This window comes from Nansenia antarctica, assembly GCF_963989245.1.
Source record: "Nansenia antarctica genome assembly, chromosome: 1".
NCBI lineage: Eukaryota > Metazoa > Chordata > Actinopteri > Argentiniformes > Microstomatidae > Nansenia > Nansenia antarctica.
The window spans coordinates 62,049,853-62,069,002 of record NC_137674.1 but is presented as its reverse complement, the minus strand read 5'-3'; the positions used below and the strand labels follow the sequence as shown (position 1 = coordinate 62,069,002).

General features: G+C 44.2%; 1 protein-coding gene across 1 annotated transcript in view; it reads left to right on the top strand.

The window, feature by feature from the left end:
* Window positions 1-5,213: 5,213 nt before the first annotated feature.
* cdc42bpab (CDC42 binding protein kinase alpha (DMPK-like) b) overlaps window positions 5,214-19,150 on the top strand; it is a gene marked incomplete at both ends in the record, with an annotated part of 72,512 nt that continues 58,575 nt past the window's right edge. The window contains one exon of the mRNA XM_080548993.1: window positions 5,214-5,391. Coding sequence (XP_080405119.1) covers window positions 5,214-5,391 — 178 coding nt within the window. The remainder of the gene's footprint in view (window positions 5,392-19,150) is intronic.

The window sequence follows — 19,150 nt, the reverse complement described above, 5'->3', positions numbered from 1 at the left end:
TGGTATCTTCCTAGAGGTTCAGCAGAGATAAGTACAGTAGTCGTCTGTTGCTCAGAGAGAGACAGTGGCACATCATTGACACCGACCAGCCCTTATATGCCGGTGACACTCCCAGTCGTTCGCACATGGACGAGGGGGGTGGGGACCGTTATCAGAAGAAAGGCGCGACATTAAAGCCACGTCCTAGTCGTCAAGACATCTAAAGTGCCATACTTCAAACGCAACTATTAACCCAAATGAAGTGGCATCCGTTTCATATAGGTCTAGGATATAGGATCATTTGAGAACCAGTTATTTAACCTTCACTGTACAAGGAAATCGAAACATCTTTCCAGTTTAATGATGCTGTCACAAACGCATAGGCTATATTTTGCAGAGCTTTGATTTTGTTATGGAAAACAGCCTTCGAACAAAAGAGTTGTTTTAATCTGGTGTGGGTGGGTGGAGAATATTATATGAGTCATTAGCAATTTAGTTTTCAAGATAGAAGGATTCAAAATGGTTTGGTGTGAATTGCAGTTTTCACATTAAAGGACACAATATATATATATATATATATATATATATATATATATATATATATATATACATATATATATATATATAATTATTATTTTTTACCTAAAAGCCTACACCTTTTTGGTCCTGGTGTTATGAATTGTGACTGTGTACATTTTTTTTAATATATCTGTATTGTGAATTGCATAGGGGACCAAAATAAACATTCTCAATCAATCTCAATCAAATGTGCCTACATTTAAATGACTTACTGTAGATAAAGCATTACTACCGTCATCATGTTATAACAATTATTCATAATGTTGTGATCATTAATTCTTGTAATAACTCATTCTTGTTTTAGCCAGGGTTGTTGAGTTGATTCCTGCCCTCTTGTTGTCTACAGCTGCCAGACATCCCTTGACCTTATGACCCTGCCGTGCACCCTCTCCCTAGCACCCTTCTACACCCTAACTAACGTGTACATTCCACTGGACAATGTAAAGCGAGGCCAGTCTGGCAGTAGTCTGTCAGTAGGCTTATTTATGTCAGACTCGCACACTCTGTCTGGCAGCCATTTTAGTTGATCATCAGGGGACCCATTGCCCATGAGTTTAGGAAGGGGAGGGTGAGTGGGGAGGGGGGAGTGAAAGGATTAGATGTTGATTCCAAACCCAACACCCCTTCTGCCCCTCCAACAGATTAGAATTATTAGCCAAACAGACAGTTAATCCAGGAGCCACAGTGAAGATGTGGATTGGGGAGGCTCTTCGCAGGTTGGTGATTATCTGATTCCATTGCAGGATTTGCCTTGCCTTTTTTGTCACACAAACATTAGAAGAGGGGCTGGTGGCTGCAGAGGGGGCCTGTCTGAGTGTGTGTATTGGGCCTTATTTGCTCTGAGATGTCAGACAGACTAAAAGAAGACACAGGAAAGAGCATATGACAGATGACTGTCAGGAGACTGGCTCTACATCCAGACCTGTGGACCACCACACTCACTGAAGCTACTGTAAATGATGTGCCAGTGTTTGTGTTTATTCCTAACATGTAAATTGTATTTAGTTTTTTAAATTTTATTTGATATTTATTTGATATTGTTCTTGCTATATGCATTATAACAACTGACATTATTGAATGCAATATTGTCATATTGCAATAATACTATGTGCAATATGACAACCCTCGGGTACATAAGGTTCAGAGATAGGAAATGTTAGGATATGTATAGCATAGCATAGAGTACAGCACAGTGTTTTATTTGTATAGTATAGTATAGTGGATAGTGTATATAGCCTTTATTTATGTAAACCAGCTCTTTTCCCTTCTTGTTTTTAGTATTTTTTTTCCTAGCACCAGGGGAGCCCCCCCTCCCAAATTTCGTTGTATGGTACCTGTACTATATCAATGACAATAAAGACCATTCATTCATTCATTCATATACTATGTACTATTGCTCAGAACCCAATATACACATGAAACTTTCCCTGACATTTCAAACTCTAATCTAGCAAATTAAGGTTGTCTTTGTGTGATATTTCTCAGTCTTTCCCTCTTCCCATCCCAATCAAAGACATGTTCAGGGTTCAAAGAATACATTTGATTCTCCCAGGTGCCATTTCTTTTCAATCAAAGACCTGTGAGGTCCTACAATCAACAACATAGGTGTTAATTAACATCTCACATCTGCATTAGAGAAGCTGTCCAAATTAGATGTGATCCCCTTCCATTTGTGAAACAAAAATCCCTCTGTGCTTCTAGCCTTCTACACATAAATGGTACAGTGATAGTGAAATCAAGGATTTGTTCTAAAAGCATACAACAAATATTATTATTTAATGTGTACATGTGGGGAAATACTTGAAATTATGTTGCCAAAATGTAAAATCGACCTACAATATTTGCATGTGGTTTGCACATTTCTTAGAATTGGCATTGGACTTATTTTGAGCCTCTCTCAAGAGGGAGGCTCCTCCCTCCTTTGCTGTGCAAAAGTAAATATTTAAGTTGTAGCAGTAACTCATTATTTACATGGCTGTATTGTCACTTACTTCCTGATTATGCTAGATCCTGCTACAGACCTTATCTTAACATCAAATATTTGGAGACATGAAATGCTTTGCTCCCAAATAGCCTCAGCTGTGACATATTCTTCTAAAGGTCATTATACAGGCTGAGTGGCCAGGGTTGCCACCAATAACCATCTGAGGAAGTCTGAGGAGCATGAAACAGCGCTAGACATGTACAATACATTCCATTTCATTGACCTATACAAAGCCTACGTAATTGTGGTAAAATACATTTAATTAATAGCGTATCTCTAGACAAAAGCGGCGTTAATTTTTCTTTATTAACCTCTGTTGTCATTATGTGTCATGATATTGTGAATAAATCGCATCTTATTTATGTTATTATTGAAGCCTTGACTTGTATGTTTCTATAGTCTGGAATTACAGGTTGTCATTGGTAATTATTGTTTATTGACTAACTTGGAATGTAGAATTTAAAATATATCCCTCAATTATCCATTACTACCAGTAGTCTACATTTGACCAACCGATCTAAAATAACCTTTATGCAAATAAGCAATGGGTTAAAAAAAATAAAAGTCATAAATCATAGTATTGAACCAATAGAAAGACTCCAGATGGACTAGAGACAGACAACACTAAATTAGGCATATTCTCTAATTGAAGTAAGATGCTGCATCCACCAGGGGGCGGGACTGTGCTTTTTTAGGAGCTAAGTCATCGGGTATTTTGGCACTATGCAGGTTTGTGTATTGATTTATAAACTTTGGTTTTCTTATTTCAACATACAAGTCTATTGGGCTATTTGAACATCCAATACGTTTGTTTTATAACATAAAATATAATATCATAATATGTAGATCAAAGAGATGGGGGAACATTTCAAACAAAAGTTGATGTTTCTGAAGCTCTTTGAAACTCTTAATACTTTCCATTCTCTTTGAAAGTCGTATGCCTTTCATGCTGATACTGTTTCGACGTCACATTAGCAGTCAATCAAGGCAGCCCAATCCCTTTAGGTTGACTCATAGTTATGAATGCATTGTAATAACTATTGATAATAGGCTAACACAGCATACACATGTAATTCAATTATATTTGTTTTCTGAGGTCAACATTTATTGAATGATTTAATGATCCTTTTACATTCTTCAAAGAAACGTCAAAGCCTATTAGGGCTATTTAGGCTATAAACTACTCATATTTACTTCATTCACTCTAGATTCGATTGATCGATTGAGGTGACTCAAACTTCACCAGGTAGGCTGTGTGTTATGTCTCTCATTGACTCATCTAAATTATATTCCCCAACACTGCTGTTGTTGTTGATAATGGTGATAATGATTATGTTTATTGGCTGTTGTGGTTGTTAATGCCAGCGAGGAAATTAGGGATTATTTTGGTTGTTGTTGTTGTTGTTTTCTTCTTTTACTTTATTGTTATTATTTATTTTTAAGAAAGATATTCATGGACTGTTATTCTTTTGCGACTTACCCGTGACACCTTTATGTAACATCAATATGTTGTGAAATATTGTTTGACTGCACTTGATAAAAGAAAATGATAATACAAATTTAAAGTTTATTTTTTTTATTTTTGTATTTATTCCCCAAATGTCCTCTCATAAATAAAACAACGTTCGGGCAATTAAAGGGCCAAGTTATTCATTCGTAAATGTGTCATTCCCAACCAACGCCCGCAGTTTCCATTCACAATATTGACCATCTTTTCCCCCAGCAGCACCCCTCCGCTCCTCTACGGGCCCGCAGCAGCAGAGGCTGTGACGGCGGTGTGACGGTCGCCATGATGATCTGCCAGGGCTGTGCCTGCAGCAGCGAGGCAGCGGGCTGGACGAGAGAGAGACGGCTGTACGACCGGGAGGCAGCGAGGGGGGGAAGGCAGCACTGTCCTGGACGCGTATGAGCAAGAATACATACAGCATTCTTCTTGACGGGAAAAGAGCTCGACCTCTCCAAGAAACCGCGTTTTCGACGGCTAACGACAATGGACATATACTCGAATCATCGTTTTGAGATGTGAAGGAGACCAGACAGATGATTTTGGAAGAATGGGAATTACAGGAGAAAACTAGCTAAGCTAAGCCTTTCGCCCTTCCATTCTCAGAGGAGGGGCATTGGGGCTTTGTAGCATTGCAGATCTTAGTGTTGATGCATTTTTTTTTTTTGGGTTTCTGCAAGAATGGATAACCACAAATATCAACAACTCGGGGGATCGCTGTAACTGCATTTTGTCACGGGTTATATTCTCGTTGAGAGGGATTTTTTTGGATGAGAAGATTAGAAAATAGGAAAGGAAATACTAGGCTGCCACTAGCAGCGCTTTCATTACGTCAAATCTGCCGGGCCAGGGCTGGGTCTGCCTGCGACGGGGACTTCTCTTTCATGTGTCTTGGGGGAATAGGTGGCATACAATGAGGAGATATTATTCATCTCACCCACCTCCGAGATACTCTATCGATAGATTTGTGAGAGAGGGATCATGATAGATCTTTCTTTAGCCCGCAAATAGCGTTTTGCTCGCCTGTGAAGTTTGTTTTTCCTTCTACAAGGTGAGATAACTTCTTAGCCCCCTTGGTCGGCCTGAATATAGGCTGTAGCTGTATTATACGTGACTTTCTATCATTTCCCCTTAGCCTACCCATCACCCGATTATACCGTTTCAATCATGTCGGGAGAGGTGCGTTTGAAGAAACTGGAGAAACTGATCCTGGACGGCCCGGCTCAGTCCAATGGCCAATGCCTTAGTATCGAAACGCTGTTGGATATCCTTATCTGTCTGTACGATGAGTGCAACAACTCGCCCCTCAGAAGAGAGAAAAACATTTTGGAGTTTCTGGATTGGGGTAAGATTTTTCTTTTTTGTGTAAGATGATAACGTTGGTGCATTGGCCCAGCCTTCAGACATTCCTGCTCTGTACTAAGGCTCACTAGGCCAGCTCTGAGGCTCTCCCCTCTGTCCCCCTATGCAGCTAGGCCACCTCTCTGCTGCACTACACTTCAACCTAGTTACAATGTCATTGTGTTTTTGTACTGTGGCCGATGACTGCTATTGAGATACTTTTTTAATCCGACTTAATTCGTGTGTGTCCCATAACAAAACACACTTCATCATACAAACTAACAAAAGAATGGAGACATTTCTGTTGTAGACGTGGTGGCTAGGCCCTAAAAATGTAATGGAACGTTTGCAATTTTCTAACCTCTCCCTCCCCACTCCCCAGGACAGGACCACACACACACACGCACGCACGCGCGCACACACACACACACACACACACACACACACACACACACACACACACACACACACACACACACACACACACACACACACACACACACACACACACACAACTCAATCATTTGCGGAAAAGCGAACTATGTGACGACATCGGGGGTTTGGTTTGTGCATGAATGTGGAATGCGAACGACTCACCTTTCTCTGCCTGTAAAGGTGAGCGGCGCTGCTGCTGCTGCCGGGGCATGCCTGGCGGAGATGCCCTGTGCTGCCAAGTGTGACTTCATTCTGACATTTCCAGTGTTGACACAGGACACTACGAGATAACTTTGCGGCACAGACAAGTTTAAATACTGCAATTACGGCCTCAGAAACGTTGTTTTTTATACATGAGTCATTCACTCACAATAGAATAATGACATCTGTGCAAAAAATAATGAAATGCTACCAAAGCAGACTTTTGTTTGTGCTAACTATAGTGGTTTTAGGTGTACAGTAGCGGTACTAGGCCTAGCCTATATGTAGTAGGCTAAATCAGATGAAAATATTGGTAACACTTTACACAACTCTATTACTGTGTAATTAATCCTATTGTTCGACACATTGTAGCCTAATTATCCCAGTCACTCACCACATTACTGGATGACATGATCTGATAGGTATTTCATAACACGATGGAACATTTTGGATGCATGTCAAATGAAACACAGTTCCCGTAACTAAAGAAACACTTTGAACTTCTAGTTCAAACAGAAGAGAGGAATTGGGGCCTGAAATTAAATGATCACGTGTCCAAATACATACAGTAGGCTCGTCTGTTGTCGTGAGCCTAAGTAGATGGTTTTATGTTATGAGATGAGATTTGGTCTGTCTGTCATCTGTTAGTTGATCCCATGAGTGATATGTCCACCTCACTTTTCCCTCCTCACCAGCAGACAAACATTTGTATAGGGTTTGCTTTTCCTCTTGTTTGGTGACCTCATTACAGTTGAAATAGAGACCCCTCTATGACCTGCAGCCATTGAACTAGGCCTAGTTCTCTATATCCTGTCCTTTACTGTACCATATTTGCTATCGTTATCGAAAACCGCCACAAGTTTATCCTTTAACCCTCAAACCCTCACTACCTGAGGTAAGGGCCAACCAGGCAGTAAGCCGTTACCAGACCGGTTACTTTAACAATGCTCTTATTTGAATGTAACATAATCAACCACTATTTTTCTTCGTGGGGCCCTTCAGCAGTTTGTTATGGCTAAGTTGACTGTGACTTTCACCTTAGTATTTTTACCGTAGCCTGGGATGTTGACTAGAAGTCATTATCAGTCCAAAAAAAGTAGGCTACATATACACTAGCCTGTGTCATTGTATGTAATCCTCACTACAGCATCTGACATAATGGCCTACCAGTAAATAAGCGGAATATTGGAGACAGAAGACAATGCATCTGGTTGACATTCAAGGTAGCACAACCAGCTACTGTCTTTTGTAGTTTGGCCAATCCAATGTGATTTTCATTCTAGTGCTTTTATCATCATCATCGCTTTGGAATTGAATTGATGTTTATCAAATGTTTTTATTTAACCTTTATAAATCCTGCAATATTTGATTAGATGAGGATCAGTCACATCAGAAGTGAACCAATATTAGCTTAGGCCTAAGCCAATGTCCTTGTATGAAATTCACCCTGCACTGGCCAGATGAACTATAGTGGTTGTGCTCCACCCTGCCTTTGATTATCTTGGCAGCCTGTGTCTCAAGCACTCGAGCCTTTGTTTAGTAGTGGTTATGGTGGTGGGGATATCTTTGAGTTGAGTCCACACACAAGTGAGTCAGGGCCCAGGGCAGACCCAAGCAAGCCAGGTGCACAGGGACATGGTTATGCCTGACAGGGCTGTGAGGAGGGTGATGATGGTGGGGTTGATTGTGGTGCGAGGGGGTCAGGACATCCTTGTCACAACGCTGGTTGTTCTACTGTTTCCTGTGTGGAGATTCAGCTGCAGGGCAGTGGCAGGAAGCATAGGGGGGACTTGGGGAGGCTTCGGCTTTTGGGCACATGATGTCATACCAGGAAGTGGCTCTGTATTGTGTTTTGTGTTGGTCGCTCCTGTACCGCAGCTGGTTAATCACATTAGTGGCAAGGTCATTCATTCATTCATTCTCTCCCTCATTCACTCACTCATTTACTTATTCACCTTCTAATTCACTCACTCACTCACTCACTCACTCACAGTCATTCATTCATTTTGTGGGGGGAAGAGTTATTCTCTTGCTATTCCATTGTCCTGTGTCACAAAGAGGCCCAGAGTCACAGCAGAGGCCCACCACGTTCCTACTCCTCTCAGTGGATGGATGCTTGAGCCGTCACTCCATAGCAGACTGTTTAATAATATAATATAATAATATGCCATTTAGCTGAAGCTTTTATCCAAAGCGACTTACACTGCAGTGAGTGCATACCTTTTTCAGTAGGCCTATATATGGTCCTATCAGGAATCGAACCCAAGACCTAAGCGTTGTTAGTGCCAGGCTCTACCAACTGAGCCACAGAGGGCCACTCAGCCTGCATAACAAGCACTGAGCGTGTAGAGCAGCCAAAGGAGGGGTTTTAAGTGGCCTAAATGTAGCAGACTAGCGTTTTTATGTTGTCCATACCTCATACAAATCAGACTCAGCTCCAGCCCTAGCAGGAGTCCCCATTCCTAACAAATCAAGATGGGCCCAGGGAGAATCTGCAGATAAATCCACTTTATGGCTGTGGATGTTGATGTTAATGACCTGGGTCTGTTCAGACCGTGTACTAGTACTCTGTGGCTCTGGGGTTGTGTTCCGATGTCCAAACTAGCATACCACATAGAATGCTGTGCTAATACACAGTATATACCGGTAATAGCTAATATATGCCATTTAGCTGACGCTTTTATCCAAAGCGACTTACATTGCAGTGTGTGCGTGCCTTTTTCAGTATCGTCCCAGTGGGAATCGTACCCACATGCCTAAGCGTTACTAGTGCCATGCTCTCCCAACTAAGCAACACAGGACCACATAGCTTCATACTTAGTTGTATGCTAGCTAGTATGGATTTGGAACTTGGGACGTGGGTCTGGTTAATTTCACGATTTTTGTTTGAGAAAAGTTTGCGCGCTTTAGCTTGATCGAAGTTCTCAGAGTAAATAAATAAACTTAGATAGGAATCTCTTCACATTAATGTGGAAAGATACTGATGTTTCCGGTCAACAGACCTTCATCAGGGTTTTACACGTGTTGACACGTTTTTTGACAAGTGTTTTCCTTTTCTAGTTTCACTACTCTACCTGAGGGCACTGCCGTTTATTAGCCACCGCTGAGGAGACCTAGAGATTTGTAAATGGCTTCCCCCCTCTCCCCTGGGGCCTCCGATGTTCTCTCTCGGTGACCCCTCACCCCCCTCTTCTCCAGTGTATCCAGCAGGCCAGCCTCACTAGTGTTTGCAGAACATTTGGAAGTGAATATTAACAAGCACACCACCATGCTGTTCCTACATTGTGGTGCTGCTGGGAATAGACCCCATAGAATTGTTTTGGGGGGGGCTTTTAGCAGACGCCTTATTCCAAAGTGACTTACAATCAATACATTTGACTAAGTAAGTGAATCGTCAATCCACCAGTCATAGCAGGAAAAGTATATGCTCAGGCCAGGGGTAGAAAAAGGAAGAGTTATTATTATTTTTAAATATATTGACAAAAGGGAAACAGTACAGGGGGGTGGTAGATGTCTCAGGAGAAACAGTATAGGAGGAAAGTAGGTGTCTCTGGAGACATAGTGCAGTGGGGTAGTATATCTCAGGAGGGACAGTTAAGGTGTAGCCTGAAGAGGTAGGTCTTCAGTCTCTGACGGAAGATGGGGAGTGATTCTGCAGTTCTGACAGCCGTGGGAAGCTCGTAGGTTCATTTATCCTAGAAGAATGACTGTACCCACCTGAGTCACTTCCGTTTATTGTGAAGTATAGTATAGGCTAGGCTAGGCTAGTATAGGGTTGCTAGTCTCATGTCATAAACTACACTAAGTCTGTAGTACTAGGCTAAATGTATAAGAGTGGGAGTCAATACACTCATAGAAAAAATTGTTTGTCCCTCTAGGGGAACCCTTTGAAGAACCCTTTTGGGTCCCATGGTGAACTATTTTGGTTTAGGCCTATATGTTGGTTGCTAGAATCCTCTGTGAAAAGGGTTTTACCTCGAACCCAAAATGATTCTACATCTCCACATTTGGCTATTGATGGAACTCTCAAGCCTGATGCATGATGGTCTCTCTCTCTCTCTCTCTCTCTCTCTCTCTCTCTCTCTCTCTCTCTCTCTCTCTCTCTCTCTCTCTCTCTCTCTCTCTCTCTCTCTCTCTCTCTCTCTCTCTCTCTCACTCACAGGCTGAAAAAGGAATGTTGAACCCTCTCCTTAATGACTCCAAACCCAGAGGAATAATTAGCAGTTCTTTCCCTTGCTCTGCCAAGCTCAGTCTAGACCAATGACAGACACAGACATACACAGACAGACAGAAGGACATTGTTTCTGTTTTGTCAAATGATTTTTTCACTTTGTGAAAGGATGAATTTATGCAGGGCTGCTCGAGCTTGAGTTTTTTTCCCTGACTGAAATGGATCCGTTGCCAACTGGCAGGGACCCTTCTCACATACTTTTGTTTTCTCCCTTCACTTAACTGAACTGGGGTTTTGTGGCAGGGCGGGCGGGAGCAGGGGAAAGGGCCTTAGAATCCACACAGCAGTGAGTGTAATAAGCAGTGTAGAATAGTTCACAGGTAGTGTTTTTGTTTTTCCCACCAGTCATTCGAAGGTTAAATGTTCTGGATTATGTCTTGGCAGCCTTGGGGGAGTTAGTTTAGAAATTGAATCGCCAATATGGACCCCCCCCCCCCACTGTGTTAGATTCTACAACTGATTAGAAAAACCAGTCAGCTAGCCTGTCGTTTTGATAACGATTCAGACAGTGGCTTCTGTGTTCCACAACAATCATTGCCACTGTCCGCGTGGACAGAGTATTTACGACCTAGGCCTATCAGCCTGATATCAGTTTGAGTCTGTGGCCCCATTAGGCTTCCTCTAACCTGGGGGTGAAAACTATGAACAGCCCCTGTTGACAGAGAAGCTCCACTAGAGTTCATAAATAATGTGGGAAAGCACTGGGATCTCTGTGTTTGGATCATCCATCTCTATCACAGGATGTTGCTTCCGCAGAGAGGTCCTGATGTAATAGTATGATTATATTATGGGAAATAATTCACCTCTGCTCTGCCCCCAGTGTTGTTGTTGTTTATTTTTTTCTCTCTCTCTCTTTCTCTCTCTCTCTCTCTCTCTCTCTCTCTCTCTCTCTCTCTCTCTCTCTCCCTCTCTCTCTCCCTCACACACACACACACACACAAACACACGCACACACACAAACACACACATGGATACACACACACATGGATACAGACACGTGCGCACACGCACACACACACACGCGCGCCCCCTCGAATAGGCCTATATTTGTTTTTATATAGAACATTCTTCTATATCTCATCAGACTGCGGACGACACCGCCAATTCAGTGGTAACTTGTTTACTGGTAAAGCTGCTGATGCATGAATGCAGGTAATTATGGGGCATAGACACAGACAGAGAACATCAGAAAGGAGCGTTTGTGCTTTCTGACCCTCTGTGCATGCCGTAGTCAGAGCATCCCTGCATTTTGTTGAGGCTCAGCTGTGTGAGAAAGAGCTGACTCAGGCCCCCAGCCCCTTCATAGCTGGGCTGTGGAATTTGGAGTGGAGGTGCAATGTTAGGACTACAGCAGCTGGTTAGGGCAAGCTCTTTGTCCCCCTGTCCCCCCACCCTCTCTGTCTTTCTCCCTCTCCGTACGATTCATCTCGATCGCTACCTCCTTCGCTCTCTCTTACTCCCTTTTTCCCCACCGTTCTCCCTGTCCTCTCTCTCTTTCTCTCTATCTCTCTACTATGTATGTATAGTTTTCTCTACTCTCCCTTTGCCCTCTCTTTTTAGTCTATCCTTCTCCCTCCCTCCCTCCCTCCCTCCCTCCCTCCCTCCCTCCTCTCAGACCTGTGTACTCCATTGGTCTTCTCTCTGTTGCTATCCCCCCCCCTCCCATCTCCTCCCCCTCCCCTCTCCAACCCCTCTCTCAGACCCTGATTTGTGGTCGGTCAGTGACAGTGGGTGTGTGTCTGTGCGTGTGTGTGAGAGTGTGTGTGTGTGTGTGTGTGTGTGAGCGTGCGTGCGTGCGTGTGTGTGTGTGTGTGTGTGTTTGTGTGTGTGTATCCAAAGGCTGAGTCAGTCTGACAGTGCAGTGGGTTGAGTGTCCTTTGACAGCGCTGCAGTGGCTGCTTTATGACACAGGTCATATACTGCAGCATATATACTGTTTTATTGTATTATATTATTCTATCTTCACTTTATTTAGTTGTTGTTGTTGTTGTTGTTGTTGTTGTTTGTGAGCTGCTGTAACGCCTTAATGTCCCCCTCGGGGGATCAATATAGTACTGACCCTCGGCTCTCTCACCTGGCTGTACTGTACTGAGAACACACTGTCCTGAGCACAGAGGATAGGCCTACCACCCATAGAAAGGGAACATTTCGAATGGGTGTTCTATTAAAAGTCTACTCAGCTGCAGCAGCATACTTTTCGTTCGCTCACTGTCGCACGCAACATGGCGGCACATTTAGAATGTTCTATCATCCTACAGAACACTGAGACACTGTGACACTAAATCCTAGGAGATCACGTGATAAGGGGGCCAATGAAGTCCCAACACATGGCTGCTGTTCATGTACAGTATTATGGGATGTTGCTTTATTGCCATGTAGCCCATGTTCTGTCTGGATACGGCCTAGGCCTCCACACCTATCTCGTGGCGCCCTTGACTTTTGGTGCGCTGGTGAGTTTGAGGGTGACTGTCTCTCTCTATTTTTAGGTCCACACACTGCGCCGCTGTGTGCATCTGTGCATGATGAGGATGCGCACATTTCTTCCCCCATGACTCTAATATAACAACAGATAGGGCCCATCCCAGGCCCCATACCCCTTCCTGCCCATCGCTCCCCCCAGTAGCTAAATGACATACAGGCATTCACAGTATCCCAGGGCTCACATGGTCGTGATCAGGTGGTGAACAGGGAGACTCCAGCAGTTGAAGAATCGCTATGTTGTCGCTAAGATAGATTTTCTGTAATAAAATGAAGCTCCTCCCGTGCATGCTGGGCTAATCACATTACCTGTTTGTCTGCATGTCTTCTCCGCCTCCGACTTGTGGTCACAGAATGATCTGACAGTAGCGTAGTATGTGGATAATATGCAGTGAAGGCTTTTGAGTTATTCTTCCTGTGTGTGTGTGTGTGTGTGTTTGTTTGTGTGTGCATGTATTTGTGTGCGCATGTGTGTATCCATATGTGTGTGTGTTTGTGTCTTTCTCCCTCTCCTTACTATTCATCTACCTCCTTCGCGCTCTATTATTCCCTCTTTCCCCACCTTCCTCCATGTCTTCTCTCTCTCCCCTATGTACTGTATAGTTTTCTCTACTCCCCATTTGCCATCTCATTTTATCCTTGTATCCTTCTCCCTCCCTCCCTCTCAGATCTGTACAGTACACAGTACATCTGTACACTCAGTACATCTGAGTGTGTGTGTGTGTGTGTGTGTGTCTCTGTGTGGATCCTGTTGTTGCGGTGATGTGTTCTCCGACCTCTTCCTTCTGCGTTGGTCACAGGAAGCCGTGGAGAGAGCAATACGGTGACGCCGTCTGGCATGACACGACATCAGGAAATCCTGTGGTCTCTCTGATTGTCATCTCAATTGTCTGTGGGCCATCTCTGCCGCCGCTATATATAGTCAGATACCTCGTCTCTGCTTCCCTTCATAGTAGGAGAAGACTACAGGGATGGGACCGTGTGTCAACGGCCCTGTCGGGGGTCGGGGTGATTTATTTGCATGTACAAAAGGACCCTACTCTGTGCTCATCTGCTACTTGGTTGGTTGTGTGTTTTTCTCATTAGTCAGTCAGCCCTCTTGTCCTGGATGACTTGCTTTAATACACCCGCTCCTGACCAACCCCCTACAGCGCCCTCACACTAGACACTAATACCCCCATATTGCTGCTGGCTACACATTGGAAAATTGCTTCACACTTCAATAATTGTAATGCTGAACTTAGACTGAGGTTGAAAATAATTAGACTTTTACAGGCTTTTCCACTCGTAAATATTTAGATAGTATATATGATGATTATGCTCCATATGCTCAAGATGTGTTGGACCCTTAAGCAAAATACTTGCTTTGGTCCATATCCTATCCATCTGATTTGTGCATATTTTTGGCCATTGATAAGACAAATACAATGATATACAAAAGGATGTTAAGATATAGCCTAGGCTGTGGCCTAGTTTTACTGAAAGAACAGTTCATCATTTCAAGTGTCATTCATAGAGTAGTGCCTACTGTATTTCAATATGTTGCTGCTGTTTGTGAATAGAACACCCAGGTAAATGGTAGACCAGTCTAGACTGTGACACAGATGTCACTGATGAAGTCAAAACAAACCTTTTATACTTCCTCTCCCTGAATCTGATATCATTCTGATACGCTATCTGGCTATTATTCACACAGAAAAACATGAAGGGTTATTTCCCAGCTGTTATCTAGTCTAGTCAGGTTGTAGATTTGTTTCTTGGGTTAGCCTCACTTAAACAGTTCCTGTGTTGTACACATTCTCCTGGGTTGTAAGCACATGCCTCACCAAGACTAGCCAGTAGGCTAGCTTTTCCTAGCTTTTTTTGTGATTGCTTGTGTTACTGCTGTGTTCGAAAAACACAGTTAGTTTTAGCCTTTAAAGCTTTTTAAAATGGGCTATGTTGTCCTCATGATATAGGCTGACATCAACAAACAACATGTCTGTTGTTTCCTCTCTATAGGAGAGTGGGAAAAGACAAGAGGATGGGATTGACAGCATAGAGTTTTGAGCATAAATGTGGTCTTCTTTCTTTTGTTATTCAGTGGCGTTGATCATTCTATTATGTTAGAAAAAGAACAAACCCCTGGCCTGGAACAGTCTGTCAACCTGCCCCCCCTGCCCCTGGAACAGCCTCTCAACCTGACCCCCCTGCCTCTGGAACAGTCTGTCAACCTGACCCCCCTGCCTCTGGAACAGTCTGTCAACCTGACCCCCCTGCCTCTGGAACAGTCTCTCAACCTGACCCCCCTGCCCCTGGAACAGTCTCTCAACCTGACCCCCCTGCCCCTGGAACAGTCTCTCAACCTGCCCCCCCTGCCCCTGGAACAGCCTCTCAACCTGACCCCCCTGCCTCTGGAACAGTCTGTCAACCTGACCCCCCTGCCCCTGGAACAGTCTGTCAACCTGACCCCCCTGCCTCTGGAACAGTCTCTCAACCTGACCCCCCTGCCTCTGGAACAGCCTCTCAACCTGACCCCCCTGCCCCTGGAACAGTCTCTCAACCTGACCCCCCTGCCTCTGGAACAGTCTCTCAACCTGACCCCCCTGCCTCTGGAACAGTCTCTCAACCTGACCCCCCTGCCCCTGGAACAGTCTGTCAACCTGACCCCCCTGCCTCTGGAACAGCCTGACCCCCCTGCCCCTGGAACAGTCTGTCAACCTGACCCCCTGCCCCTGGAACAGTCTGTCAACCTGCCCCCCCTGCCCCTGGAACAGCCTCTCAACCTGACCCCCCTGCCTCTGGAACAGTCTGTCAGCCTGATCCCCCTGCCTCTGGAACAGTCTCAACCGGACCCCCCTGCCTCTGGAACAGTCTGTCAACCTGACCCCCCTGCCTCTGGAACAGTCTGTCAACCTGACCCCCCTGCCTCTGGAACAGTCTCAACCTGACCCCCCTGCCTCTGGAACAGTCTGTCAGCCTGACCCCCCTGCCTCTGGAACAGTCTCTCAACCTGACCCCCCTGCCCCTGGGACAGTCTCTCAACCTGACCCCCCTGCCTCTGGAACAGTCTGTCAACCTGACCCCCCTGCCCCTGGCTGGCCACCAGTAGAGCGATTTTGCAATATCTCCCTTTGAAATATAATTCATTTTTTTAGCAGTCGCATGTGTCTTCTTCTCCTCCTGTGGTAACACGTCCTAACACGCCGCGCTGCAGCCAGATGCATATTTGCGAGATGCTTATGGTTACAAGTCCCAGCATTGACACCTTTCTTCTTCTGAGGGTTATAATTAGTAGTGTTTCCAGCCGTGGGGATTGGTTGTGGCCCAGAAAGTGTCTGCTGTGTGGGACTGTAGATGGGTATATATAGCGTTTGTCCCCTTCATTTTATTCTCGTAGCAGTAAAAGCGGTAGTTTTGTGGTTTTTCTTCAGATTTCAGTCACAGCGGAACCCTGTGTACACAGTATATTGTCGTATCCTGTGTGTTCAGAGGCCCACCTGCAACGCAGCACTAAAACACAGAAATAGCCTAGCCTAGCCTAGCATAGATAACTGTCCCTCCTAAGACCTCTTCATCCCCTCTACCCCCCTTTACAGTTTCTCTACTGTAAATAAATGAATAAAAAAGGAAAACTAATTGTCATTGATTAAGCCAATGGCTCCTGGCCCTAGCATAGATTACTTTTTCTTACGATTGATGGATAGATGATTCACTTTCTTATACTTAGCCTATATGTTGTAAGTCACTTTGGATAAAGGTGTCTGCTAATTGCCTAAACATGTCAAACATCCTCAGATACAGTGGTTAATAGCTATGTTTTAATAGCATTACCACTTTGAATGAATAGCTAGTGTGGGTACCGGAATAGTGTCTTGTTAAAAAGCCTACGGTTTCTTTTTCCTTTCAGTAACTAAAGAAATTGCTAGGGTTCCAACAACAACAACAACAAAACATTTCTACCAAGTGTAATCTTTGTGTCTCCCATGTATGCAGCATCATCAAACCAGCGCACCCTGACTCTGAGTGACAGCAGAACTTTTCCTCCTGTATTTTATGTCCACAAGCTGAATCTAGTGGCCTATTCAATTAACAACAACAAAATCACGGTGATATTCTGTCAATATGTGCGGCAGTTTTTTAAATTATTTTTTTACCTAAATTAGACTAGCCTCTACATTGCTAAAATTCGCCAACTGGCTACACACATATAGCCAGCTATTGGTGCACAAAGCACACATACACCCACTGAAATTATAGGGCCCTTTCTTTGTCATCTGGTCTGAATCCAACACGTTGCCATACTAGAGGCATTTGTTGTATTTTTTTCATTCTGCCATGATCCAAGTCAAAAAGTCACTTCACACTAGTTTACTGACTGTGAGCTTCAGGGTGTTCTCTCTGTCTCTGGCTACGGTAGCAGGTAGGGTGGCCAACTGTCCCGTATTAGTTGGGATGTCCCGTATTTTGGACTGGATGAATATACAGGATCTCCCTTGTCCCCCCCCTCATGCGTACATATAGCAGAAATGCGGCAATCCCTGCAAACGCCCTGGGTTGTGGCACGCCACCTTTTGTCACGTATGTAGTGAGAAGTGAGAAAGTGGTAGTGAGAAAGTTGGCAACCCTAGTATCATTGAACCCTAGTAGCAGGCTAAACATGTTCCACAGCGTCACTCATCACGCCTCACGCCTCACGCATTGCATGTGTCACTCATCATTGCATAAGCCATTGTATTCATTTAATAAACTTCAGCTCCTGCACATGGCGGAGTAATGGCAGAATAATGGTATGGACGGACGGCGTTGCAGGAATTACACCGGTGTAAGCTTGTGCTACCGGTAAAACTTCCACCGGCCCAACCCTAGAACAGGTCACTAATACCTGCCCCCCCAGACACACACACACAGTTGTAACTGCCTGTGTTATGTCATTTGAATCAGCCCATCTCGTTCTAATGGGAGCGTAACATCATAATGGTAGTCTATAAGATGATGCGGTGCAGAGGTTAGCTAGATAGAGGGAGGGAGATGGTGTTTTAGTGACCTCCACCAACCCCCCCCTCTAGGTCTTCCTGTCAGCCATGATAGAACACTTCCAGTCAGGGTACACCTCGCTCCTGTTTCCCAGGGACTGGAAGGGTTTGGGTTACCTCTAACGTGACACATTTTGCCACAGGGAGAAAGAGGGAAGGCCGGACATTTTACGTGGAACGAAAAAACAGGATAATCTGTAAAGCAAATGGCACTCATTTAACCCCTGCGACAGGGTGTGTTAAAAGGGGTTGGGTATGTCATTTGGGGGAAGGGTTCACGGTCAGTGTCATCTGTCTTTGACTGTTGCAGTATGTAGTAGGTCTCTCTCCAGTTTGAGTTGTCCTCTACCTGTTTCTTTAATGCCGGGGTGGGAAGCCCCACCACCTTATACAGCGTGAGGGCTGTTGTCGGGTGTTGTCGATTGTTGCCGGGTGCTAACCACCTCTCTTAAACCTACAGTATTGTGTTTCAGCAATTTTGGTAATTCATTGATTTTATTTATTTAAAAAATCTGCTTCTCAAGGTCGCAGTCAGTTTCTCATTGAATTCTCGTCTATTCAGTAACTGACACACCTGGGAAACATCATTTCCCAACATAATTTACAAGTTAAAAGCTGAAATCAATCATTTTAGCCCTACAATTGGACAACAACATTAACTGACTAGGCAGACAGCCTTACAAGAACAGAAAGGCCTACACCCCAGACGTTGAGCCTAGCCTAGTTGTTAGGCTTTTTTTTTAATGTTATCCAATTCAACACTATCTGGGTTTGTTGTAAGATCATTGTAAAGACCTCCTTCCCCTACAGAACAATCCGATCCCTGAGCTGCCGGCCTTTGATGGCGTTCAGACCCGTAAACTCATTTGTTGCTTCATTTGAGAAACGATCACTTGTGCTGACAGTAAAACCCACCAGGTTCATGCAGCTGTCCCTGTCAGTCGCTGGGCCTTCTGGTCTACATATCCCCAGACAGACATGCTAAAAATCCCCTTCTAAACTATGAAATCCCCTCCTAACTCACACCCTGGGATGTCAGTGGTGTTTTAGGGTGATCTGTAATGACAGCTTTATGATATGAGAGGTATCTCACTGGTGACACCAGTGGAGACGCTTTCCTTACTGCGTCCGGCTTGCATCACTGCAATGGAACATCCAAAACATCTCGCTCATGCCACATTATGCCTAGGCCTACGTGCCTTAGATGTCAGATTCTTTGGTTTTACATAAATAAGTTTTCAGTTTTCAGTTTTACAAGTCATGTTTGTGACTAGTTATAATAGTGTAATGTGTCATGTGCAGTATATATGGTCCCGCTGGGGGATATATACTGAAAAATGTATGCACTGCTCACTGCAATGTAAGTAGCTTTGGATAAAAGCGTTTTCTATAGGTTACGAGTG